The following is a 27,892-nucleotide window of genomic DNA, read 5'->3' on the forward strand; positions in this document are numbered from 1 at the left end:
TTCCCCCTGAACCCAAAAAAGTGGTTCTCGAAGTGATGTCTGTGTGTCTGTATGTGTGTACAGAGTTTCAGACCACACCCTGTGGTCCGATTTTGATGACATTTGGTATGTTGGTACTCTGTGGATCTAAACAATTAAAACTGTTTAAACCTATGGTATCTCGCGGTGTTTTTGTAATTTTTTAAAAAGTTTTGATGTTTTCAAAAAACCCATAAAATATTGGAAAAATATATTTTTTTCAAAAATGGCCCAAACGATTTTAGTAGGCCTATGTTGTAGCCCTTTAAATTCTGAACAATTTAGAGCTCCACTCCTGTAAAAAAATACGGTTCAAAAGTTACTGCAATCTTTGTGATTTTACCTATTAAGAGTCCTTGGAGGCTAGCGGCCATCTTGGATACTTTCAAATAGCTGCTGAAGAGTTAATTACCATCCAAAAATAGTTTTTCTAACACCAAAGTGATTATAATGTAAATATCTAGTATACTGTGAGATTAGAAATGTTGTTTGTTGTTTTGAATGTATTTCCGAGGAAATACAATGCAAGTCCATGGAAGGCAACGGCCATCTTGGATTTGCCCGCCATAAGAGCAATGTTAATTTTGTTATTTTCAAACAGCCACTGAAGAGTTATTTACCACCTCAAAATATGTTTAAAATACCAAAGTGATTTTAATTTAAATATCTAGTACTCTGTGAGATTATGAATTTGCTTTGTAGTTTTAAAATTGTTTTATGATTTAGAACGTCTAGGCTCCAAGGACTCTTAATATTATAGTTACTCTCATCGCTTACCCATAATAACGGGGAGAAAGTGTGTCAAAATTGCTGATACTGTTTATTTTAATTGTGGTTTAAACTTTTTTAGTTACAGAAAAATACTTGTAATTTTAAACAAAATAAACTGAAATTTTATTCCATCTCTACTTTTTTTGTGTAAAATTACAGGTTTTATATATTTACTTCAATACTTACTTTGGCTGCTTCCATAAATAAAAGCAAAACATTTTTGGCGTTACTGGATGATCAGTTTTTGCGCCACTTTAGTTTATTAATGAGAAGATAAATGTAGTTTTTTAACTACTCTCATTGTTGGTGGATTAAATGACTCAGAAAAATGAGTCACACTATTGAGTTGGCTTTTAATTGAATTGAGTGGCACTGTTCATTGAATTAGTGACAAAAGAATAATTATTAAAGATACGACGATTCAATGAATCAATCATTAAAAATTTTCAATACGTTTCATTTAAATGGTTCAAATCTACAAAGGTTTCTCATTGATTGTTCCGATGGATTTACTACCTATCGATGACTGTTGGAAATACACCAAAAAATTTTCCAATAACTTCGGTTAGTTAATGGACTAGAAGTTATGATTGTTGTTAACTGTGATTTGGTGGATTTGCCCATACAAATAACGTTGTGTTCACTAGTGACACCGGTAAGTGCGGTTGGACTCGCCCATTGTTGCGCCTACATTCAATCATCCTGTTACACACAGAATAAGCGTACTCGTAGCAGGTACCTTAAAAGTATGTTTTAACCACAAGTCTTCTCAGTTAATTACTTGTACCTGAAGACAAACCAGGAGATGTTTAAATAACTTTTATTAAAATTTAAGAGCCTTTTGATCCATCCTCAGAATTACCGATAGATTAGGATTTCACCTACACAATAACTGAGATTCATTTTATTTCACAAACATTTAAAACTGTTACAACTTTAAAAAGAAGTATATAAATTGTGCTAGACTGGAGCGTTGTTATGGTTAGACCTCAATGCTCGCTTCAGTCGGCGCCAGAACAGCTCGTACACTTCGTCCTTGCAAGGCTGTCTTGGCCACATCAGGTAAGTCTTGGTCATCATCAGATGGTGCAGGGTCTGGGGTCTAGCATTGCGAGGGATATCTTCCAGCAGGACCTAAATAAATCATCAATCTAATAAACTATGACACAATTTAAATTCTTAACTTTAGATGAATTGGTGTCTCAGTCAGAAGTGCGACGGACTAAGAAATCTGTTGCAAGGGAACGATGGATTAACATCCTGCATAAAATATCTATTAGCGCAGTTTGTTCTTGTTTTGTTTAGGCTCACCACTCCATTCCATGCTTGATACCGTGATACATTTCACACACAGGCAACAGGTATATGTGGAGGGGAAATACAAGATTAAAAGGAATGCCAACCTTTTCCTTAAAAAAACATAATTCAACAGAAGTGGCTGACGACCAACTGCATAAGGGACCTACAGTTGATACTGGAATCCAAACCACATTATTTCCTTGTAATTAACGAATTGGTCTAATTATCAGGATAGTACTGCGGATAGTCGTAGTACTCACTAGTGCGGACGTTAATCCACACTAGGGAGCATGCCTATAAATATCCAAAATTCCTGACCTAGTAGCTGGATTACAGGACGACGCCACCGTCCCAGTCTGTTGGTTTGACTCGTCAGTACTGTTTGTCTACAGAAAACTCTAAACATTTGTTTTACCTTAGAGGAAAACATAAATATGCACATAGTTAAGCCCGAGTTAGTAATCATAATTTATAGGTACCTTTGGCTTCAATAGTTAAACCTGAGTTTTGGAAGTGATATGCTGTGTAGAAATTAATATAATTGTGTAAATGCTTACCAGCACAAGTTGATCCTTGAAAGTCTCAATCAAGCGATTCTGTGCTAGGTGCATTTCAAACTGACACCATTTACTGAAGATGAATGCTCTGCTTACCACCAACAACAGTGAATGGCTGCGATCTATACAGTCTATGATGTTTTCTAAAATTGTCATTCCTACCTGTAAACATTTACTGTAAGCGAAATTTAAGATTGAATACTATGTGTTTTAAGATATCTTATGTTTGCTTGGATATGGTTTGGAATATCCTTTTGGAATTCAATAATTGAACTTTATGTACACCGAATTTCCAATATTGGCCTAGCTGTTTGTGTGTATCAGTACATCTGGAATAAGTTTGAAGAACACCATCCTATAATGTTAATAATTACGAAGGTGTTAATAAGGGTTTTCTAGGTAAAACATTTATAAATACAAATTATCATTTTAAAAAACCAGTTTTTCTCCTTAGTGGTTGTGATATCAACACAAACATATCTTCTTGTGTTTGATGGAACTGATGTGATTGCAATTTTAATATTTTAGCCTACTGACATAAAACACAGTATTTCTGAAAGTGTATTTTTTACTTTTAATAAGGCATTGGAAAACTTTCTTTACTTCTTAGTTACAAAAGGTCATAAAAGTAATTATAGAAACTAGAGATTTACCTGAAAATCTCTCTCATGGAAGCAGAGAGAAATATCTCCGTACTCTTCCATATTTGGTACTAGATGGTCAAGAACCCATGCTCGGTCTACGTCTGAGTAAGAGACAAATGTGTCGTAGTACTTTTCAGTTTTTGACAAGTTGCCATTTTTGCGCAGCAAACGTGCCTGTTTTAGACTGAAGTAACGATGGAAAAAGCATTTGATGTTCCACCACTTGAGATAAACAATGCCTCCTAATGCACACACTAGCATGAAAGGGCCAACTATCAAATAAGTCCACTCCCAATTCCAGGCTAATTTCCGTGCTGGTTTCAGATAGGGAGCATTTGTGGTTATGTGTTCTGTTGTAGAAGTTTGAGGACGTTGAGTGGTTGAGACTGAAATTAATGAAGTTTAAAAGTTAGATAAAATGTAAATATTAATGCACAATTAGGAGTAGGTACCTAACTTGAAAACACACTATTTTTGTGTTGGTAAATTTATTTTTAAATAAACAATCCTTAGATTTTGACTGCCAATTAATAAATAAGGCCAATAATTACATGTTATTCATATCATCATTGCTAGAAAAACCATAATTTGCTCCAAAAACCTTTTACTTTCTCCTCCTAGGAGAAAGTATATTGTTTTTGTCTACATTTTCGAGTTTGAGTTTTGAGTAGATATATCCGTTTTGGGCCGCCCTGAACCCAAAATAGTACACTTCATAGGGCCTAAAGTGACTCTTTTTGACCCGTGGTCAAGTTGTTTGATCAAGGCGAAGCCGAGGTCGGAAAATGAGCGAGGGTTAAAAAGTCACTTTTTGCCCGAGTGGTGAACTATATATTTTTCGTCATATTGAATCATTAATTAACAAAAACAAAGCTAGAAAACTAAATAATTTTTGTGTAAAGATAACCTCTCAAAACAACTTCCAGCATGTTTTCAATTCTGCTAATGCAAATAAGCAGCTCTTTAGTAAGTAATTCAATTATTTTGTCTCTATTACGATTGTGTTACTATACCAACGATATGTCGAGCAATCGACAACAATAGGCTAAAACTTTACCTAATAAATCAATCGAGAAATAATTTTGATCTATACGATTGGCACAATCGAAATTTACAACAGTTTACAACAGAGCTGATTTTATCACTAGTTTTTTCTGCGGTATGACAAAAAAGTGGTTTTTGAAGTGATGTGTGTGTGTCTGTATGTGTGGATGTGTACAGAGCTACAGACTACACCTGTAGTCCAATTTTGATGAAATTTGGTATAGGTATAAAAGTTATTGTAACTTTATGTTATTTTTCCATTAAAAAAACATGAAATAATGAAAAATCGGATTTTATAAAAGAAGCCGGTTCTGATTCAAATTACTCTGTTATGGTCCTTTAAATTCTGAACAAAATTGTACAAATCCCATTTCCGTAAAAATATGGTTAAAAATTATTATAACTTATGTTATTTTCCCATAAAAACCCATAAAATAACAGAAACTCAAATTTTAGGTAAAAAGCTGGTTTTGATTCAAATTGATGTGTTATTTTCCTTATAATTCTAAACAAAATAGTGCAACTGCACTAGCAATTGCTGAATCAAATGCGGTTCAAAAGTTATTTTCCCTATAAAATATCATAGTTACTCCCACCACTTACTTACCCATGATCAAGGTTGTTGACAAGCTAATGGGAGGAAGTATGTGTCAGATTGCTGATACAGTTTATTCCTTACTCACCTTCCTCGTAGAATTCATTGCAGTCACTTTCTTGACAAAACTGCCGAAATCCATTGGACATTAAATCGTAGCATTTGTAGTGCTTCCAGTCAACAGAAGTCAATGGTTGGGAATAATTGTTTCTTCTTGTTGAATTGTCATATATTGTCAGATGAGGACTTTTGAGCCTTTGTGCATGATCATCTACATTTTGAGAGTTATTTTTGAAATTCAAACATACCAAAGCTACTACTTTACTGTGGCATATCAGTGGATTATTGTTTAGTGCTAGTGAATCTAGTTTATAAAAATCACTGACCATAGCATCGCTAACATATGTTATCTGGTTGTTGGATACATCTAAAAACTGCAGCTGGCTCTCGTTGTTGAGCAGAGAGAAATACCAAGTAGTGATCCAGTTTTGGGATGCATCAAGGGTTTCCAATGATGGAGGCAACATTGGATTGGAGAGTTGGCTGATCATATTATTTGATATGTTAAGAACTTTTAACGATGTCAACTCAGAAAAATAAAAGGAGTAATTATTCGGCAACTTGAAGTTATTTTGTGAAAAATGCAGTTCTGTTAATGATGCATTATTGCTTAAAATTAAATCTTTTAAAATCGGTCCTAATTCTTTTTTTGTAAGTACTGCTGATAGATCTAGATACTCCAGATTATTTAGAGTTTGCAGTGATGTATTCACTTCATACATAAGAGTCGATTGGCAAAGCGACATCATTTTTACATTTTTTAGTGTCGGAAACAGCAATTCATATTCTTCTTTGTCTAAATCAAGGAATGTGTTTGAAAGATCTGCTCCAATAAGATTTTGAGTTGAATTTAGGGAATCGTAAGGCAAAATATCCAGTATTGAGTTAGAGCTTAGATCTAAATAAATCAATTTGGTCATGGAAGATACTAAATTTAAATCTAAAATCGCAAATGAATTTCCAGCCAAAGACAATACTTGTAAATTTGGAAAAGTGTTAGACAGTAATGCAGTTTCAATGAATGATATGTTGCAATTTTCCAAATTAAGTTCTTTCATTTTCATAAATTTGGCATTGTTATAAGTCACCATCATTTTTGAGGCTTTAGAATTTGCATGGGACAGATCAGTTCCTTTGAGGGAAAGGTACTGCAAAGTATTCTGAACATGTCTGAGAGTATTAAAAGAATAGAACCGGTAATAAAGATAGCTTAGGTTTAGAGTGATGATGTTTTTCCCTTTCATTTGCTCCATAAGTTGTTCAAATGCTGAATTTGTAATCACTGCTCTTCTGAGGTCAATAGTGTTGAGACTGATGGGTAGTTTACTGAGACCAGAGCCTAAAACAGCAACAAAAATTATTGAGCTTAATTAATTAACTTAAACAAAATCACCGGTTCTTGCAACTGACAATCCGGTTACAAAAATATCCCTGACACAGCAAATTTGAATACACTGAGCGAATTTCAATTTGTCTGATTGGATTGTTTGGACGGTGGCGTCGTCCGTGACTTAGCAAGGAAGGAAGTAGTAAAGGCGAGCAGTCCGGAGTGTGGGAACTGTTTATAACAATAAGATTAGGGTATCTGCAATCCTAAAATGCTATGGGAAGGGAGGAAAACAGGTCCGCGGCGTAGGAAGTGGTGCAGGAAGTAGTCAAGGCGAGTAGTCCGGAGTGTGGGAACTGTTTATGACGATTATATTAAGGTATTTCCAATCCAAAAATGCTATAGGGAGGGAGGGAAACAGGTCCGCGACGTAGGAAGTGGTGATGGAAGTAGTAAAGGCAAGCAGTGTGGAGTTTGGGAATGGATTTATGTATCTGCAATACTAAGACTGCTTTCAGAGTAAACTAATGATTTTCCCCGAGCAAAGCTCGGTCCCCAGGTACTCCTAATAATTAGACCAATCCGTTAATACCAAAGCCAAAATGTGGTTCGGATTCCACTAAAAACAGTAGGTCCCTTAGTTGCCATTAGCTGTATGGGCTATTAATTAACAGCTGTGTCTAAGCGAATATGTGGGCTTAGTCTCTAACAAGACTAAAAGATCGCGCCACTCATCCTACACTCATCCTTCACTCATATTTGGGTTAAAATACGCACATAGTGGCGTCCCTATCTTAAATAATTGAAAGAATTGATATAGTAACTAAAATTTTCACACCCCATCTGGATACCATTAGAATGTGAACTTAGGTTTGCTGCTATGGGGAAGGGAAAAAGTTTGAAAAAACAATTTAAAGTACCCATGTTTCTAATGATCCGATCTTGCAGATTCGCCAACTCATTTAAGCTCTACATTCGTTTATCTAGCCCTACACATACATACAAATTTAATCAAAATCGGACCAAAATAACTCTAGTTATTGCGTTCTAGGACATATATCCATATACTTAATACCATAAGGAGTTTCTCTGTTACATCTCTTATTCAGCCGTCTAACTCAACTGATTTTTTTGATTGAGGTTGTAAGGGTTGTAAATATTGACCAACTCTAAGTTGATGTTTACCGTTATCAAGAAACAGGTGTTAGCAACGGGGACAAAGGTCAACCCTGATTACAGCCCCCAGCTTGCGTCGCCGGCCACTCAAGACCGCTGAACCTGGAAGTAGTTCCAAAAACCACCCCTTATGAGCTCACTATTTCTGTGAATAATAAAACTAGAGCCGCTGACCATTCTACATCAGTCTAACGTAGTAGAATCTAAGTAAAAGTTCTAAGTTCATCCTCTCTCGTGTTGGCATCTCTTTAAATTTGTCACCCAGGTAAGTTTATGGTCTGCTGCTTGTAAAATAAAATAACTGATTTAGTTCCTTCAAAAATCAGATTTTTGGATGAATGTACCAACGTGTTGATGTACCAATTCTTATTGATTTATCTGTTATTGTTTAGAGCATACTGAACCCGTGCGGGACAGCTTTATTTACACCCTGTATGTTACAATCATTATTTTATTTCATAATGATGTGTTAAGGTGTAAAGGTGGAATGTCATTCCATATAAATAAGGCCAATGTAAATTTTTTGAAAGTTTGTACGCATATTTATAGAGAAAATAGATTTTTTCTGGCTATACCACTGGTCTAGAACTTATTTTTGATGCAGAATTAAGGCAGGAGTAAGGTCAGGTGCTGGGAGAAATTGTGTTAGGACGTACAACTCTTGTGGGATGGGCTACAAGATTGTAATCCAAAAGCTAGGGAGTCGTTAACCACCTGCGGTCATGGAACCTGTCGCCATGGCTGCTAACATTGACACATTGTTTCCAAAGCACCCAGCGTGACCAGCTAAGAAATTCAGGGATTTGGACGCGTTCTCAGCCTTTCAGGTAGAGGAAATTTCCTCTGCTGTCCGATCCCTGAAAAATCAAAGACCACCTGGACCTGATGGCATTACTGCTAAAATCCTCAAGAAATTTAATCAAAGTAACCAAAAATAAGGTGCGCTAGTGTCTAAAATTCTATTTTTATTTTATACTTTATTTTTAGTAAATAACCTAGCTAACTTGAAATGCCCGAAGAGACCCGCCACGTTGGCTACAATCGACAAGGTCGCTGCTCTGGTTGCAGGCAGAAACGTCTAAGAGGCAGAGCTAAAACTCGGTGTAGAGATGCTCCGTGTCAACGAGTGTATGCAGGACCACGGCTTGTCGCTGGCGGTCAGAAAAACGAGATCATGGTCCTAATTAAGAAGAGGAATCCTACTGTCCTTCCTGTGCAAGTAGGCCATGCCCAACTGGAGACCAAGCCGTATGTCAAATACCTTGGTGTTATGATTGACATCAAGATGTCTTTTTGCAAGCAGATCAAGCGAACCGCTGACAAATCCGCTAAGGGAGTAGCTGCCCTTAGGCTTATGTCAAACGTCGGATGTCTGCTGTCCAATCAGTGCTCTTGTACGGTGCTGAGGTCTGGGTCCATGTGCTGGAGAGGCGTGACTTCCATGACCGGCTTTCCCACGTTCAGTGTCGAGGGGTCGTTGCTTCTGCCTACTACAACGGTATCCAAACCTGTGTTCATGGTAATTGCCAGTGTCATCCCCGTCATCCATCTTGCGAGGCAGTGACAGGCGATCTACCGCAGGAGACCTGAAGTAGGCTAAGAGACTGCTGCCACAGAAAAACACAACCACAGTTTCAACCACTGGCAGCGCGAATGGGATGACGAGGCTGGAAGACGTTGGACCTCCAGGCTCATTCCCTGCATCTGAACATGGGTGGAACGGAAGTAAAGTGAGGTAAGGGTGACCCAGGTTTTGTTGGGTAACGAGTACTTCCCGGCATTTTTGCACGAAGGCCTCCAGCTTGGACAGTTTACATTGTCCCGGCATGTGTCTGCACAGCTGAGCACACCTTCTTTTTTTGTGACAGGTTTGATCTTTAAAAAGGACGTCAACATCACTCCAGGGAGAGAGCCCCTGGAACTGTGTCAAGCAGTTCATTGAGATCATTCATCGGGCTAAGATGGTTGATATTGATCGGCCTTTGGAAGAAAATAAGAAGGAAAGTCCTAATGCTATTGTTGAAAAGGCCTAGCCCGAAGCTATGAGCTAAACAGTTCCAGGCTAGTGTCCTGGAAGGGGTTTTTTTAGCCGGTAGTCGGGGGATTTTGAGATAAAAGGAACCTGGCACAACTGAGAGGACATTTAGCCATGTAAACGCATTTGAACATGGCAATTTATACTCTTGATTGATTACAATATAGCTTACAATTGTTTTAAAGGAAATACTAAAGCGATGATGAGTGTGTGGGAGTCTTTGACCAAGGGGAACAAGATCAACCAAACCAGAAGCATTCTTTAAGTTTCAGTTTTGACTATTGATACAACTAGTCATTCCAACCCCATAAATTGGCAAACTCACGTTAGAAATTTATCAAAAAGACTTAATTGCTTATGATCTAGGGGAGTGGTGGTAGGAATGAATAATAACTAAAAAGTCAATTCCTTTAGAACTTTTCCCCCAAAGAGTTTAATTTATTTCTTAATTTCGCTTTCAAAGATTCAGTGATGCTGACCATCTTTATTTACAACGTTTGAATGTGAATTTAAATGTGAACAGATGATCCTTCAGTTGAATGTTTAACTACAGTCAAATTATTAACAAAACAAAATACCCCCGCGGCAGAAAACCTGCAGACTAAGCAAATTTCTATTTGTCTGAATTGATTTTCAACTAAATCTATTTAAACAACATTATAGGTTAAACAAGTACCTAGGTTTGCTGCTATAAGGAGATTAATAACGTTTGTTTTTTTAGTAAAATATTAATTGCTTGGTATAAAATAAATAAATTTGCCAAGTTTGATAAAAATATATCCATAAACAAGCAAACTACATTTTACAATATTCTCCATAAGAACAACATGGGAATTTTAAATTTACAATTATTTGAATTTTCTCCTTTACCAATAAGTGTACAAAAACATTTTGATATACTAAATTATTTGTTTTTTAAGCTCTTTAATAAGGTTTAGAGATAAATTGGAAAATTTTATGTTTTGAGGGTCAAAAATGATAAAAACTAATTTTACCCCATAAAACCCCGTTCCCATGGTCCGATCATGCTGGTTCGTGAACTTATTTAAGCTTATCCCGCCTTACACCTTTAAACCAAATTTCATTAAAATCTGAAAAAATTGCTCAAGTTATTGCGTTCGCGGACACACATATAAAACCTATATGTATATATATACTATAAACATTTGAACGAATGGTGTTTTTGGCCTCTGGGGACATCAAAATGAAGAAGTAAATTGGTCCCGGGCCTAGGCCTTACCGTGCCACCTACGGTAATAGCTACTTCCCTAGAGGGAAACTCGCAAAAGAGTTTATGAAAATGAATTATAAATTGACAACTTAAAAGTAATTCGTACAACATAAATCTGTATGTTTTTAATAAGTAGGCACACATTATCAGAACAAAAAGTATTATTTTGAAGGAATAGTTGTAGGCTCTAAATTTTATGTTTTAAAGAAGTAAATTTTACCTTTAATATCCTTATTTTTCAATTTAAATTTGATGCCCTTGAGTCCAAGAAAGGTTAGCTTAGAGTTCTCCAAAAAATACACATCCATTGTGTACAGAGGGTTTCCTGAAAAAAACACATCTTATTATCGTTAAAAAAATTAATTACAAAAATGAAATTGACGGAATCCCCTTTTATTCTTACAAAATTTTCATCATCACTCACTGCTATATTTTGCTTCAAAAGTATTAGAGATTAGAAAATAACTCAATCAAAATGTTTGCAAATGGATACATTTATTTGCTTATTTTTCAAAATATTGAGCTGGGGTGCTTGGGTAATTTTGAGCAAATGTTATGGAGGGATATGAATATTGTTATTTACTAATCTGTACTGTTATGGCTCATATTGAATGAACATGATGATTCCAAACCAATAATACCAATTAAAAATTAGTGTTATGAAAGTGTAGTAAATGAAATAACTATTTATCTTGACATTCATGTAGAATACACAATTAGCTATGTCCACACTTGTGCGCTTTTGTATGCGCCAAGCGCATGCAGATGGACGCAAGTGACGCATGCGCCAAGGCATACCGAAAGTGAGTCGGAAGGAGCTCCATTCCATGGCATACAGCGTAGCACAAAGATGATCTGTGCGTTTCAACTTGCTACTACTTTTTATTTTTTATAGTTGTCAGTGTTGTAGTTGTTTGAAGCATATTGAATAACTAAGAAATCTCAGAATTCATAGAAGATTATCACTCTCATTTATGTGTGTGGGACATACAATGTAAAAAACAAATTAAATTAATTGAAATTAAAATAAATCAATAAATAAATATAGTAGGCCTAAAATTAAAATTATTTGAGTTTTATAGTACTTCTTCGTCCACATTTTCCCCCATGATTTCTAACGTTTTGGAACATTTCTTAACACTAAATATGCCGCACCAAGGCACCATCCCTCTTATCAGAATAGCGTCGTCTTCATCTAACTAGGAAAAGGTATCTAGAAAGGTAGGAAAGTGACGCATGAGTGTGGACAGCTAAAAGGCATTGAATTGAAAGCCGAAAGGCATGTTGAAATTGAAAGCGCACGAGTGTGGACAACAATCACCTGCTAAACTAAAGTAGGTTAGATTATGCATGTTAGCACTCCCTGAAGATGACAAAACCTTCACTCTGCTGCCTTCCAAACTCAAAAATTTTAAATCTTTGATGTTTTGAAACAAATAATCAGCTTGAGGAATGTAATCCATGCTATTGTTTCTCAAATAAAGTGACTCAATTGATTCAACTCCACTGAATGTGTCAATTGCAAGAAATGATATATTTGAATTTTCTATGATCAAAACTTGGATTTTTAATCCAGAAAACATTTTTGGCGGGAGTGATATGTGAGCGATTTGAGATATTTTATAGAGCAAGAGGTTGGAATTTGGTATGACAGTTGGCTCAGGCACATTGTATCCTTGGCAGACTAAAGTGGCGTTGGTTGAGCAGAATTTGCAGCCGGTAGAGTTAGGAAGAGTCTCCCACTTGCCAAGACAATGCGGCCCGCAACACTTCCCTGTGCTGAGGACTGCCTCATCTGTAACAGTCATGACACACTCAACAAATAGGTATTGTATTTCCTGTGTGATTTTTTAAAAATGGTTTATCCGTAGATAAATAAAATGACAAGTCTCTTTCTTATGGGTCAGATTTTCATATTGTTTTACATCCTATTGTTTAAAATACTTGACTTAAAATACCTACTTTATATGGTCGCCATTTCATTGAAAAGTATTAAAGTATTACAACACTCTTATTATAAATTAATACCGCATAGTTTATACAAAGAGAAAGAAAGAGAGAGTAATCTTTGACTTTGGATGTTACTAGACTTTCTTTTCCCTTGTTAAAGTTGCACCTAGCTAGTTTTAGAGCAATGATCAACTTAGTTGAATATTGAGCCATTGACTAAATGTGTTGACCTGCGCAGGTAAAACGTTGCAGTCAAGTCGTTGCGTGTGGACAGTAAAACTGTGCATTTTTGAGAGCTGCGTGGAGACGGAAGACGGAGGGATAAAACTATTGAGGAGAGCATAGTTTTGACAACGTTTCCAGACAAGTTCCGTTTCAACTCCATCTTCACGCTTAACTCTCCAGTCTCCAGTGTTGTCTTCACGTGCTGTCAGAGGGATTTAAGTGTTTTTTTTACGATGGCAGATCTTCGCCAATGTTCTTGTGAGTTTATTGTGAAATTCATAAAACTGTACAGAAGTTTTCCTTGTTTATGGAAGGTCAAAGTAAGGATTATAGTTATAGTGACCGTGATAAGAAGAATCAGACTGAAAGTTTTGTTGAAAAAAAAAAAAACAAAGCAGAAGATTCAAACGTGAACAGAGAAACGATTATGAAAATGTTTGTCTTTTTAGTAATCAACGTCTTGACCATATTGAGTGTCGTCTTCGCCCAGACTTTGCTTTCTTTGCTTTCTTGCAACTCAGATTGCAAAAATTGACCAGAATAACACATCTTCCATGATATTACGTGCACATACACAAGTTATGACAAAACTACATAAAACATTGGTGCTAAAACCTGTACCGTGTGGACGCATTTCTTTGCTACGACTTGACTGCAACGTCTTACCTGCGCAGATAAAACGTACGCAAAATCCTTGCGTGTAGACCGACCTTAAGATACCACTGTTGAATAAGCCTACTTTTAAACATCAACCAACTAAACTGAAATTCAGAACTTTTTATATTGTAAGCAATAGCATGTTTAAAGCCACATCAACTGTCACAAAGTACCAAAATCTAAGGTTTACGATATTCAGTTTTAGATTGTAGCACAATAATGAGTGGCTCATTCAACTTTGTTCTTTGTGAATAAAAAACGGCTACAGTTGGTCCAAAAAGAAGGGATATCTACTTCAGTATCAAATGAAACTGACAATTAAAATAAAATAGGGAAAATCAATATTATCTCAAACTAAGATCATCCAAAGATTTTAGTCAAAAGTTTTAAGATACATCCTGCAAGCTCGGTGGTATGTTAATAATAAAATCCTTCATAAGGAAAGAGGTGTTCTAAACCTCTTGGACAATAAGTACTGCACTGTACTGCACCGGACTAAAAATAAATCATGTTGTAAGCCCATAAGCTCACCTTTTGTTTGTAATTTGATTTTATAAACCAATACTGTGTACAGGGTGTCCGTAAATAATTGTTTCAGAATTTTGGGATATGAATCCTCATACCAATAGAAAGAAAAAAAATTATGTGGAGGTATGTCTGAAAATGCATATTTACCTATATATCAGCCATTTTGTTTTTTTATACATAAACATTTTTATCTTAGAAGTTTTTCAACAGATCTAAGTTAATAGTGCGGGGTGGTTTGTAAGTATTCAGACTCTGGCTCGATCGGAGTGTTAAAATTGATTTGTTGATTTACCGTGCTTAACAATACGTTTGTTATTAAAAATCACCCTGTTGCCATTTTTTATCACTTCTTTTTATACTTTCTAAATCTAATAGGGGGTATAACCTTAACCTTGCCTCATAAAAACGCTACCTTCCTTAACATTGCTACCTTTCGTAGCAAAATATGATAATTTATTGCATATAGAAAATACCATAAAACTATTATTTTCTTAAAGAGGAGATTCTAACCTTCATTTTCATATATAAAATACACCCGCCACAGCAAACCTGCCGACTAAGCGAATTTTCATTTGTCTGAATTAATTTTTAATTAAATCTATTTAAAAAACATATTTAATGAGTACGGTACCTAGGTTTGCTTCTACAAGGAAAGTAATAAAGTGTATTTTTAGTAAAATATTAATAGCTTAGTATAAAATAAATAAATTTGCCAAGTTTGATCAAAATATATCCATAAACAAGCAAACTACAAAATTTTACAATATTCTCCATAAGAATAACATGGGAATTTTAAGTTTACAATTTTCTGAACTTTCTCCGTTACCAATAACCGTACAAAAACACTTTGATATACTAAATTATTTGTTTTTTAAGCCCTTTAAAAAGGTCTAGAGAGAAATCATGCTGGTTCGCTAACTCATTCAAGTTTACTCTGCCTTACACCTTTAAACCAAATTTGATCAAAATCAGACAAAAATTACTCAAGTTATCACCGTGCCACCTACGGTAATAGCTACTTAATTCCCTATAGGGAAATTCGCTGACATGATTATGTGCCTTTTATTTGGCTACGACGATTATTGCAAAAAGTAATAATGATTATACAGGGTTAGGCAAAAGTCTGGAACTTCCCAGTTAACTTTTTAATGTGTTGCAGTAGCAAAACCAAACTCTGCACATATTTACATGAGAAATTGCACTTTTTCATCAAAGTTACAACTTTTCCCCATTTTGGGGGCACCCCCAAATTTTCAAATGTAAACACCTATCATGTGACTCCTCTTTTAAAGGGTTTATCAAGAGAAATTGAATGGCACAAACTAGAGGACAATATCGCACCCCTAATCAAAATGGCAGCCAAAAAATTTACAAACAACATCAACAAAGACAATTTTTTTGTTTTTTTTTTGGGGGGGTTTTCTTGCAAAAACCCTTAAGATAGCGGAAAATATAATTTTTTTTAATGGCCTGAACGATTTTAATAGCAATTCATTATTTATTTTATTTTATTTTACCTTCCAACGGTCAAGAACCAATTTACAATATGGTATACAAGATGACTTAATCTAACTTAAACATTACATAGAAAAGTATTTTTTTGGAAATAACATGCAGTAAAGTAAATACAATTTGAGCAGTACAAAACAAAATAAATTAGGTCATTTACATCAGGTACAAGCATACTAAATTGAGATTCACAAATCAAAACTTTAAACAACAACCAATGAACATGAACAACAAACAATAATAGTAAGTAAAAATATGTTGATATGTTGTAGCCCTTAAAATTTTGAACGAAATGGTAGAATTCCCATTCCTGTAAAAATTGGGCTTTAAAAGCTATCGTGTAATTTTCCCCTACAAACCCCACGAAATAAAATAAAATAGGATTGTAAAAAGGAAACCGGTTTTGATTGAAATTAAGCCTAGTATTTTTGATGGTCTTTATAGTTCTTAACAAAATAGTGCAATCTCTTATTTCTGTAAAAATTAAGGTTCAAACGTCAATGACACTGTTGTGATTTTACCTAGTATTAAATATCATATTCTCTCTCATCCCTAACCCATGAATCCCATGATAAAGGTTGTTGACAAGCTAATGGGAGAAGGTATATGTCAGATTGCTAATAATGTTTTCTATATAAATAAAATTAGAGTTTTGTCTGTACATTGCTCAGAATTATATATTTTTAGGTTATTTTTACGTTTTATACATTAAAGAAGCAGAAACGAGTCTTATCTCTATTTCTGTCTGTCTGTCTATCTGTCCCGCAGGGGGCCCACGCTTGCGTGGGTACGTGGCCTGGCGACCACGCGGACCCTAGCTCTCCCAGAGGGGAGGTAATTGCCCGGTGTTGGAACCGGCACTTCAGGTAGGCCACAAGCTATGGACGACTGGACAAGCCAGCCTCTTTGGGTTGTACCCAAAGTGAGAGTACCCAGTGACATTCCCTCCATTCAGGGTGGTGGGGTGTTCAGCTCTGCTAGTGTTGATTAAGTTCATAGATCTTTCACCTGCCTGTAGCTTGTGGTTGTGACTGAGTTCTTCGGGCTCGTCCTACCTGTTGTGTTCGACTGACATTTTGTGAGGCATATCCTCGACTTTGGAAGTAGCCTCGTCCTGGGAGGTGAAATACCCCAGAGGGGAGGTAATTGCCCGGTGTTGGAACCGGCACTTCAGGTAGGCCACAAGCTATGGACGACTGGACAAGCCAGCCTCTTTGGGTTGTACCCAAAGTGAGAGTACCCAGTGACATTCCCTCCATTCAGGGTGGTGGGGTGTTCAGCTCTGCTAGTGTTGATTAAGTTCATAGATCTTTCACCTGCCTGTAGCTTGTGGTTGTGACTGAGTTCTTCGGGCTCGTCCTACCTGTTGTGTTCGACTGACATTTTGTGAGGCATATCCTCGACTTTGGAAGTAGCCTCGTCCTGGGAGGTGAAATACCTAGCCCCCAAAGGGGAGGTAAATGCTCGGTGTTGGTATCGGCATTTTCAAGTAGGCCACAGACATGGACGACTGGGCATTGGGTCCCAGTGACATTCCTTTATCCAGGATGGAGGGGTGTTTAGCTCTAGGAGAGATGGAAGTGCATCATATTCTCTAACCTACCTGTGTCTGTGGTTCTTTGGGCTTCGGCCTGCTTGTTGTGTGCGACCAGCATTCAGTGTGGCAAATCCTCGACTTTGGAAGTAACCTTTCCTGGAGGTGAAAACGGGCAAGTACCCGTAGCTCACAGGGACACTCAAGGGCAACGTAACTTTCCGCAGTGTGAGGGCAACGGTTTGTAGGCACTTATGCAAACCAATCCCTGTCTCTGAGCATGGACGGTATGGTTATCTTGAGTGTGGGGGGTTTTTCCCGGAACCTCAATTGAGTCAAGGGTGTCGCCACCTCTGGTGGATAGGTTCATCCGGGTGGGTCCCACTTCTATACCTGCCTCCTTTTGGGAAACCCTGATGGCCTGGCAGTGATGTTGGGTCTGACGGGCAAACGAAGTAGATCGGGTGCTGGGTCCGAGCCCGCCAGGGGTATCTGGGGATCTATCGCTCTGGTTATCTCTGGTTTCCCAGCAACTGGGTAAGGCCTCGATCGGGTAGTGGTGTAAATGGGAGGTACGCTGACGGTCCCCTTCCTTCTGGCTATTGATGGCGGGTTTGCCTGTCAGGGATTAGATAGGTCCCGAGTGTTACTTGCACTAAATGCGTCGGGGCGCTCTACCATGGTCCTCTAGGTCCCGACCTAGTGGAACCCAGGTGGAGTGACGCTTAAACAAGTAGCCGGAAACCCTGCCCATGTAGCACAGATGGTTGGGCCAACGTTGGTAAATTGTGGAGCCACACAGTTGGCCAACGGTAGAAATGTCACCTCTTTAAACTGTTTTCCAGCCAACCATTGTCCAACAATGGCCCAACCATCCAAAAATACTGATGGCCAACTAACCATAACACAACCGATATCCAACCAACCGTTTTATTTCACACAAAATAATAAAGATTTAGTACGAAAAGCATAATTATTAGTTGAGTAAATTGATTAAATAGTTCATAAAAACAAATTTTGAAAAAAAGCTAGAACAAAATTTTTTGGCCCAGACGGGTCTCGAACCCGGGTCCTTCGACTTATGAGCCTCTTACCTTACCACTGAGCTATCTGTGATTGTTGATATAGAGAGTTTTCAAGTGGTGAAAGAGTAGCCGACAGTTGCAATAGTCGCAATACTTCAAACATTTTTGAACACAGTATAATATGATTCTGTTAATCTGTTAAGGCATCATAAGTAGTTATTTTATTTATTTTTTTTTTGAGTTAGAGAGGATACTGGTATTTGAATATAGATTAATTAATTACCGTTAGATTATTAATGCTATTATAATTGACTGTTATATGATTAATTACTCTTTCCCCTTAAATTGTTGCAAATAAGTTAAAGAATATTAATTTAAAAAATATTTGCATTATTATAATTATTAAAATTCATTGTTGTAGCCCCGGAACTGTAATATATAAAATATCTGGTTTTACAATACCTTTATCAATTCCAAAAAGGTATTGTAAAACCAGATATTTTATTATAATTATGTTGTGAAAGCTAGACCCAGAGAATGAAAGTCGTGTAAACTCAACTATGGACCATCGTTGGTCCAACAAAAGTATCTTTTGTTGGTCCAATGGAGTGAAAAACGGTTGGACAACGGTTGGCTTGATGTATGATACCCAGCAATTCATATTAATGTATTTCATTAACAATGAACCAATGTTGGTCCACAGTTGTAAATATTGGTTGGCCCAACTACGAGATATACAGTTGGACAACGGTTGGTTGGCTGTGGAAGCTCCAACCAACCATCGACCAACTGTCCCACAGTTGGCCAACGTTGGCCCAACCATCTGTGCTACATGGGTGGTTAGGATTGAGGGGCAACCCTCTTTCCGAAGGGTCTGCTTCGGCAGCTGGTGAGCCTGATGACCTTAAGTCATCCGCCCATGATGTGCAAAAGGTTGATGCGTAAGCTTCGGCCTACATCATGGGGCCCGGGTAAGTCTCACGACAGGTACCGGGTATGTAGTCAGGGGGCTTCGGCTCTCATGACAAATAATGTAATGTAATGTAATGTAATGTCTGTCTATCTGTCTGTAACACTCAAGATGGATTTTACGCTATCTTCTCCAGGAAAACGAGAGTACCTATCAAGATCCAAGTCATTTTAATGTATTCACTGGATTGGCGAGAGTGTCTTTAGCTATTAAAATAAAGCCTTACTACTTTGTAAATAAAATTATGGACGTTCAAATTGCAGTTTTGTGCGATTTTTGTCAAGTTTTCGTCCAATTTTTATCACATAATCATCTATGAAATAACGAACAGCTGTTCGTATCAAGATTACTTTTTCTAGCTGTCACTGATATGTTTACAAATGTTGTTTACAAATACCGCAACCATTTTCGATCACGTTTTGAAAGCAAATCCCAACCAAGTGCTGCTTTCGAAATTTAGAAAATATGGCATAGGTGGTAGAGCTTTAGAGTGGTTGCAATCTTTTTGTAAAGGAAGAAAGCAGGCTGTGAAAGTTAATAATGTTTTGAGTGAAGTGCTTGATTTGCAATTTGGCACCCCTCAAGGAGGGGTTTTGGGCCCCATTATTTTTTTGATATATATAAACGACTTGCTGGAGCTTGATTTATATTCAAAAATATTTGCCTATGCTGATGACACAGCTCTTGTGTGCTCAGCTTTCAATAAAGAGTCGCTGAAACTAAAAATAAGAAAAGATTTAGACAAGATATCAAATTGGCTAATTGAAAACAGATTGTTAATAAACTCCTTAAAGTCTAAATGTTTATTTTTCTTTGATTATAATCAATCTCGAGAAAATTTACAAAATGAATTTAATTTATTGTGCCATAAACACTCTTGTTTGTATAATTGTTCTTGCAGTTGTATTGAAGTAGTAGAATATGTTAAGTATCTAGGATTGTTTGTTGATCATCATTTAAAGTGGGAGCAGCATGTAAAACAACTCTCAATTAAATTAAGGAAAATAAATTATGCTTTATATCACTTAAGAGACAACATTAGGAGTGAGCATTTAAAAAAGGTATACATCTCCTGGTTTGAAAGTGTGATGAGATATGGAATAGTACATTATGGGGGTACTTATCCTACCATATTACAACCTGTCATTACGAACCAAAGACATGCACTGAGGACAGTTTTTGGATTAAAAAAATATGATAGAGTTAGTTATCTTTTTGAACAAGAAAACCTTTTAACCTTCAATCAATTGCACGTATACTGTTTGATTATGTTTGTTTTTAAATATCCGTACATGTTTAATATGAAACCTGTCAATAGAATATCTCGATCAGCACAATATTACTTGTTAGCAGAAAGCTTTTTTAAAAAGGAAACTAGTAGGCATCATTTTTGTTGTCTTGGTCCAAAATTTTTTAATGCATTTGTAAAAATGTTTGGTAATGAAGTTTATTATGATAAAAGGTCTGTGATAAAGTCAAAAGCTTTGTTGTTTTCTATCAATCATAATATAGCATAAATAATCTGTAACTTATTTTTAGCATTGTTTTAGATAAATAACTATTTATATCTGCATGTAGAATTATTGTCTTTCTAAAAACCGTGTTCTTATTAACTTATTCTAAATTGTTTATTTATAACATAAGTGTTATTTATATGATTAAAACTGTTGCAATAGGAAATGTCTACTCACTGTTCTGTAAAGTGACAAAGAAGAAAAAAATGAACTGTTTGCTGCCAGAAAATGAAATGTATTACAGTAATAAAAATGTGTTTTTCATCCCGCGCGTGCTTTGCATGGCACATGGGATTATGTATTTAATTTAAAAATTGCATGAATAAAATTGTTTGAATTGAATTGAATTGAAAAGTGAGATTAAAAACGTTTTTCTTACATAACGAATGAAGTATTTCGTTTTATGAAAGTTATCGGTGGAATAGTGGGATTGGCACAGAATGACATTGTCCTGGACATGATAGCACCTAGCACTAGAAATGTCACTATTATGTGATGAGTTTGAAAACCGGTACAATGTTAACATGGATCCCATAAATACTGCGCATCACGAAATTTGGGGAAGCAAGCTAAACACAACACTCCTTAATACAGACGAATTGAAGTGTGTACTTCTCTCACATTGTAATCCTTATGAGGAAAGTGAAACCAAGCTACATACCTTGCTTCTGAACAAGGTTATGACCGAAAAGGAAGCAAATGATCAACCGTGATACCATAGGAAAAGAATGTTTTAAAACGTTTGTCCATCAGCACTTGGGTAAAGGTGAGATATGCGTTTGGGATCGTATGAGTAAAGTAAAACTGAAGACGTTAAAGTCATAAAATGTGACAAAGGCAATATCTGTTTAAAATAATTAAGGTGAAGGAAGAAAGTAGCCTACTGCATATCTTCATTATAGCAGCTAGAAATCACCGAGCAGGTTCGTGACGGTGTTGGCGGCGAACATGCTCGCCCGTGTGTGGGTCTGCGAGCCTTCGTACCCACGAGCATGTTGGGCTCGGCGCTCAGCTCGTTGGACTGTCACAGCAGAAGCAAGAGTACTCTGCGGTGGTGGCAAGCAAGTTCGCGAGCATGCTCGACCGTGTATGGGGGCAAGTCGGCATATTGTTCTTGCTTGGGAAAAAGATGTCCCAAACCACAAAAGTTGCAATAGCAACTTTATTGTTACAGCAATGGGGTGTTGTAATATATATATTTTTAAATTATAAACACCATAACATATTAATTTTGATCAAAACCAGCTTTTCTCAAAAAATCTGATTTTTTTAAATTTTAATTTTTTGTATGGGAAAATAACATAAAGTTACAATAACTTTAGAACCGTAACTTTTACGGAAATGGGATTTGTACCATTTTATTCAGAATTTAAAGGCCTATAACATACTAAAAATTAAAAAAAAAATCGTTAGGCCATTTTTTTTTTAAATCTAATTTTTCCGTTATTTTATGGGGCTTTATGGGAAAACCCCCATTAAAAATCAAAATTTCAAAAAAATTAGAAAAACTTTTAACATTTTAAGGAGCATAACATATTAAGTTAAATCAAAACCGGCTTTTTTATAAAATCCTATTTTTGAAATGAAATGAAAATCCTTCTTTATTGAGGCGAACTTAGGACCTCATGGTCCTTTCTTACAGTTAACCTCTAAAAAACTAATGATAACAACAAAATATTAACAAAAAATACAACACAGTTTGTAACAAAACAAGTTATAAAATATCATAATTAATCTTCCCTAACATATAATATCCTTTCAGCGTCACCATCAGTCGGGATCGGTTTTCTATGGATTTAATGTGAAATGGTATGGAGTTCCATAGGCGGCATGCTGTTACTAAAAATGATTTGTTATAAACAGTTGTTCTGTGATGAGGAATGCAAAGCGTGGACGAGCCAGAGCGGGTATCCCTTGCGCCTCTTTCATTCAACAATTTAAAATTCTTTGCATGATAATTTGGAATTCCAAGATTGATGGGCGAATGAGTAATGAAAAGTATTTGTAATTTTCTGATGTCTTCTAATTTCAAAATTGATTCATTAATGTAATAGGGTGTGACATGGTCATCACGCCTAAGATTGAACAAGAATCGAACACAATAACTTTGTACTCGTTGTAATTTTGTTGCCAAAACCACAGTCATATCATTAACCACAGTATTGCAGTAGTTGAAGTGTGGAAACACGAGTGATTTGACCAGTAAGAGTTTAATGTGAAAAGGTAGAAGTCGTTGCATCTTCTTCAGTGTGTGAACAGCGGCAAACACTCTTTTACAAGTGCTTACCACCGCGTCAGTCCAGTCCAATGTTCGGTTTAAAGTTAAAGTCAAACCAAGACTTTTTACTTTGTCCTGGTATTGCAAAGTGGTTCCGTTTACAGTGATTTTTGGTAAAATGTTTAAGTCCACTTTGTTCATCAAGTGTATAGTTTCATTTGCATTGCTCACTTTAAAATGAGAATAGATTTGCAAGTCGTCAGCGTACAAATGAAACTTTACATGGTGTAGAACTGTACTGATGTCATTGATGTAAATGGTGAAAAGCAGAGGACCAAGAATTGAACCCTGGGGAACTCCGCAGGGAACATGTCTCCAGTCGGACGTCAAGTTGTCACGACACACACACTGCTTTCGGCTCTGAAGTTATGATCTCATCCATTTTAGTGAATTATCAGAAAAACTTAAAAGTTGGAGTTTAGCTCGAAGAATGCTATGGTTTACGGTATCGAAGGCATTACTGAAGTAAAATAATGTTAAAATAGTGAATTGGCTGCGATCCATAGCATATCGTATGTCATCAGTTACATGAAGTATTGCTGTTTCAGTGCTGTATGATTTACGAAAACCTGATTGAAAGCTATTGAGGATGTTATTTTGTGCCAAGAAATCAGAAACTTGAGAGAGAATGACTCTTTCTAGTGCTTTAGAAAGGGCGGGAAGAATGCTAATTGGTCTGTAGTCTTGCGGGAGAGATGGGGATGAGATTTTATTCAAGGGACGGACAAGCGCAGACTTCCACTTTTCTGGGAAAATACCTGATCTTAGTGAAGTATTAAATATGAAAGTTAATGTTGGGAGGAGAGCAAACAAGATTCGTTTAATTAAAGAAATTGGGATTCTGTCAGAACCGGTGGAGTCAGACGTTAACCGCCTTTATAGCCTTCAAAACATCAATTTGCAATATTGGCTTGAAGTTAAATTTAGTGATGGAATTTGGTAAGGGACGTAATTTTAACTCAGTTAAATGGTTCTGAATTATTGTACCGTTTGCCTGTGATGAAACTGATAAAAAATAATTATTCAAATCGTTCAAGGGAATTGATATGGGAACAACATTAACTTGCTTTTCAAATCCAAAACGTTTTAGATTACGCCAGCAAACAGCAGAGGATTGTTTTCCTTCGGAAAACAATCTATGAAAATATTGGAGTCGAGCATTACGTAAATGTTGTTTTACTTGATTTCTAAGCTGGCGGTAGTGGGCCATAAACCCCTGATCCCTAGTTCCTTTTGCTCTGCGATGGACTGAGTCCCGCCGAGCCATTAAGCCAATGATCTCCTCACTAATCCAAGGAACGGATCGACTTTTACTAACCCTACGGTTGACAATTGGAGCGTGTTTGTCATATAATTTTTAAATGGTTTCATTAAGTGAATCGACCATAACATCAACTGACTCCAGGGTATGTATGGGAGTGCCAAGGTGTTAAATTTACATCAGACAAAAAATTTGCTTCATTAAAATTTATAAAATCTCTGTAAGAGATAAGCTTTTGTTTGGGCTTGGGAGGTCTCGTGGCAAGGGCACAATAAATTAGGTCATGTCAAGAAATGGCAGGGATTGGAAGCTGGCCATGGTGGACTGAAAATTCGGGATCACTTAAAATAATAAGGTCTAGTAGGTGTCAGCTTCAGCAGTGTGATGGGTCGGGTCCAGTGGTAGTATCGTCATGTTGCAAGAGTCAAACATGTTTGTCAATTGTCTGCAATCGTAACGTCCAGGTTTGAGAAAGTCACAGTTAAAGTCACTCATGATCAAGACACGACTGTAGTTCGACATGAGGCCCAAGAGAGTATTTTCAAAGTCGGCCAAACGCCCTACTCCCGGAGGGCGGTAACATGTCCCCAGGAGAAGAGCATCCGAACCACACAAACGAATTTCCAAAAAAATGAATTCGGGTTTAGCAGAGTCCACCCGGGGACTCGTACAACTGCCTGGCTTGCAAACCGTCCTTAACAGCAACGCCGCCACCTGTTTTTCCTAAGCGATCATTTCTGAAAACGGAATAGCCAGGTAGTGCGATCAACCCAGGCGAAATACTCGGCTTCAACCAAGTTTCTGAAACTGAAATGATTTCAAAATTTTGAGTCCGAAATATTTCTCTGACTTCGTCAATATGTTTTGTGAGGGATTGAGTATTGATGTGAGCAGCTTTGAATTGTTTGGTAAAGGGAGCGAGGTTGTTGATAAGGATCTGGGCGTTATCATTATGGAGAGGAGCGGGCGGGGGAGGGATGACTGAGGCGACACTGTGCAGGTCCGCTATCCTGGACCTACAGCTCGGACCCGCGGTGAGGCGCCGACGACGCGCACCGGCGTAGCTGCAACAGACACATTCACACACACACATACTCGGGATATAACACACAGTAATTAACATAAGCTACTATAGAGAAAGACTTTAGCATTCATCACTGACGAACAAACACGATTAGCTTTCAGCTCCTTATTCAAAATTAAATGTACACAAATTGAAATGAACTAAAAACTTTAAACAGGCTTTTAAAACAGAGATACGAATCCTATACTAAAATACATGTGAAAAAACAAATAGGTAATAATAATAATAAATGTAGTTATTTAAAATACGAATGTCATGGTTTTATATAAATTAACATAATGATTGGTATTACAGTATAAGCATTTGAAATAATTATCATTGATATGCCGTGATCTGGCAATGAATCTAGTAATTTCTAATTTCTATTTTTCGCTATTTTATGGGGTTTTTATGGGAAATAACATAATTTACAATAACTTTATAACCGTAATTTTTACAGAAATGGGAGTCGTACCATTTTGTTTAGATTTTAAAGGGCTACAACATACTAAATTTTTATCAAAATCGTTCAGGCCATTTTCCCCTTATTTTATGGGAAAATCAACATTAAATAAAAAAAATGAAAATACACCTGGAGATACCATGGATTAGAACCTACACACCAAATTTCATCGAAATCGGACCACAGGTCGGTCCCTAGCTCTGTACACATCCAGACACACACACACACACACAGACATCACTTTTAAAACCACTTTTTTGGGTCCAGGGGGACCCAAAACGGATACATCCACTCAAAACTCAAACTCGAAAATTTTGACGAAAACAATACTTTCTCCATATACTTACTCTATGGTATAGGGGGAGAAAGTAAAAATTTTTTGATGTAAGCTACAAATTTATTGAAAGTATAGCTGTTTAGTTGTAATATCATAACATATTGTGCACTTCTTTTCCACTTCAGTTACTCTAGCTGAACCATCGTGGTAAAAAAAAAAAACTTAAAAACAATTAATTAGCTGCAGAGCTTTGCTTTCAGAACCTTACAGAACTTGCAAGCTGAAGACTGGAGTTGTTTTTTCAAAAGGCAAGCCCAATGTTTACTATAGTTCGGCCGCTTAGAAAACGACCTGCGCGCTAATGCTAAACCAATGCTGGAGGAGGTCGCTTTCTAAGCGGCCGAACTATAGGTTCTTTTAGGGATGCAAATGCACCATTAAATCCTTTTTTCTAAATATAAAAAGAACAAAATCAAATTGTATAAAGGCACAGATAAGTAAAACATAGTTTGTTACCATATGAAGCTTGAGGATTGAGTACTGAGCCATCACTTGTCAACCACTCAAAGTGTGCAATAGGCAGAGAAGGACACCCCTCTGCTGTTGGGTACTGGACCAAGAAGGTTGCTAATGTGATCAATAAACTCAACACCACCATTCCTTATCTTCTTTAACCATTATCACAATGCCTGAGCAACAACTCTGAAAATGTCAACAACGAAATAAGAGGCAAACAATACTATAACACCTTTATGTTTAGCTGTCAGGACCATTGCAGTTTTATACCCTTTGTGTGGCTTATTCGCGATAACAAGAGGAGAAAGGTTTATAATAACATACAGCTCAATCAATAATGATAGCACAAATTATCTCAAAATGTGAGTGCATACAAATTGTTACTGAAATAATAAATTGGGTTTCCCTAACTTAGTCAAGTCAGAATTTATAACTAAAGATAAGAAAGAAAGCAAAAAGAAGCTCGCTTCTTAAGAATATGTTAGCTATTATAAATTGAACTGATAAAAGAAGTTTTACAAAGTATGTTCTGAACTAATTTGTATAACTGAACTTGAATAGGCCTATATAAACTTTTATTTTTTTATACAACCCAAAAGTAGCTAGTATTTTAAAATTAAAATCTTTTCTATGTAACTATAATAATCAAAGTTTACCCTGTAAAAAAAAAATACCTGGGTGTGTAAAAGGTAAATTATTAGCAACCACTTTCCTTTGTGGGTATTCTTATAATGAAAACATTTTGTACATTTGTTAACCATATGTAACAGTTTTTCAAGATGTTTACCGGTACTGTCATTTTGTAACTTCTTTGAAGCTAGTTTGTAACAGCTACACTGGAACTCATGTAAACTGGGCTGGATCAGTCACCTTCCATCCAAATGTTAGGTGTCGTGTTAGATCTAATAAGCAACAGGCATGACAAAAGTGTTTCTTTGAAACATTAAACCATGTTGTGTATAGGCTATCTAAATGTTTTATTGAAACTACAGGGCCAACCTTGCTGAAACTATTAAAGAAGTATATATAATGGATGATAAAATATAGTAGTAGTATACTTACTGTATGAATCTCAGTTTAAAATTTGAAAGGGACAAACACTTTGCACAACTAAATCATGGAACAATTGTCATATCTTTGTTTTGTACTGATAAAATATTATCTTAAATAGATTACCTACACTGTCTTTTCAAGATAGTTAAATTTATAGAGTATGATTATTGTTGATGAAGTTGTGACAGTAGTTTGTACATGTTATCTTCATCACTGCAAAATAATATTGTGCTATTCAGCGCCACTTCAAACCACTCAGCCGGGAAATGTATGTGATAAACAATGGTTTCGGAGAAGTAATTGATCATTATT

General features: G+C 36.4%; 1 protein-coding gene across 1 annotated transcript; it reads right to left on the minus strand.

Annotated features, from left to right (window-relative positions):
* Positions 1–1,691: 1,691 nt before the first annotated feature.
* LOC128986121 (toll-like receptor 2) lies at positions 1,692–27,667 on the minus strand. The gene is made up of 8 exons (XM_054406272.1): positions 27,590–27,667; positions 26,528–26,713; positions 12,079–12,552; positions 10,978–11,082; positions 5,017–6,327; positions 3,299–3,675; positions 2,646–2,807; positions 1,692–1,923 (listed from the first exon to the last, which is right to left on the minus strand). The coding sequence occupies exons 2-8, from the start codon at positions 26,667–26,669 to the stop codon at positions 1,750–1,752; spliced, it is 2,745 nt and encodes a 914-aa protein (XP_054262247.1). The 5' UTR covers positions 26,670–26,713; positions 27,590–27,667; the 3' UTR covers positions 1,692–1,749.
* Between the last annotated feature and the right edge of the window lie 225 nt (positions 27,668–27,892).

Source organism: Macrosteles quadrilineatus, unplaced genomic scaffold, assembly GCF_028750875.1.
Source record: "Macrosteles quadrilineatus isolate MER2022 unplaced genomic scaffold, UCM_ALF_1.0 Scaffold_2__2_contigs__length_208266976, whole genome shotgun sequence".
In the NCBI taxonomy this organism is placed as follows: domain Eukaryota; kingdom Metazoa; phylum Arthropoda; class Insecta; order Hemiptera; family Cicadellidae; genus Macrosteles; species Macrosteles quadrilineatus.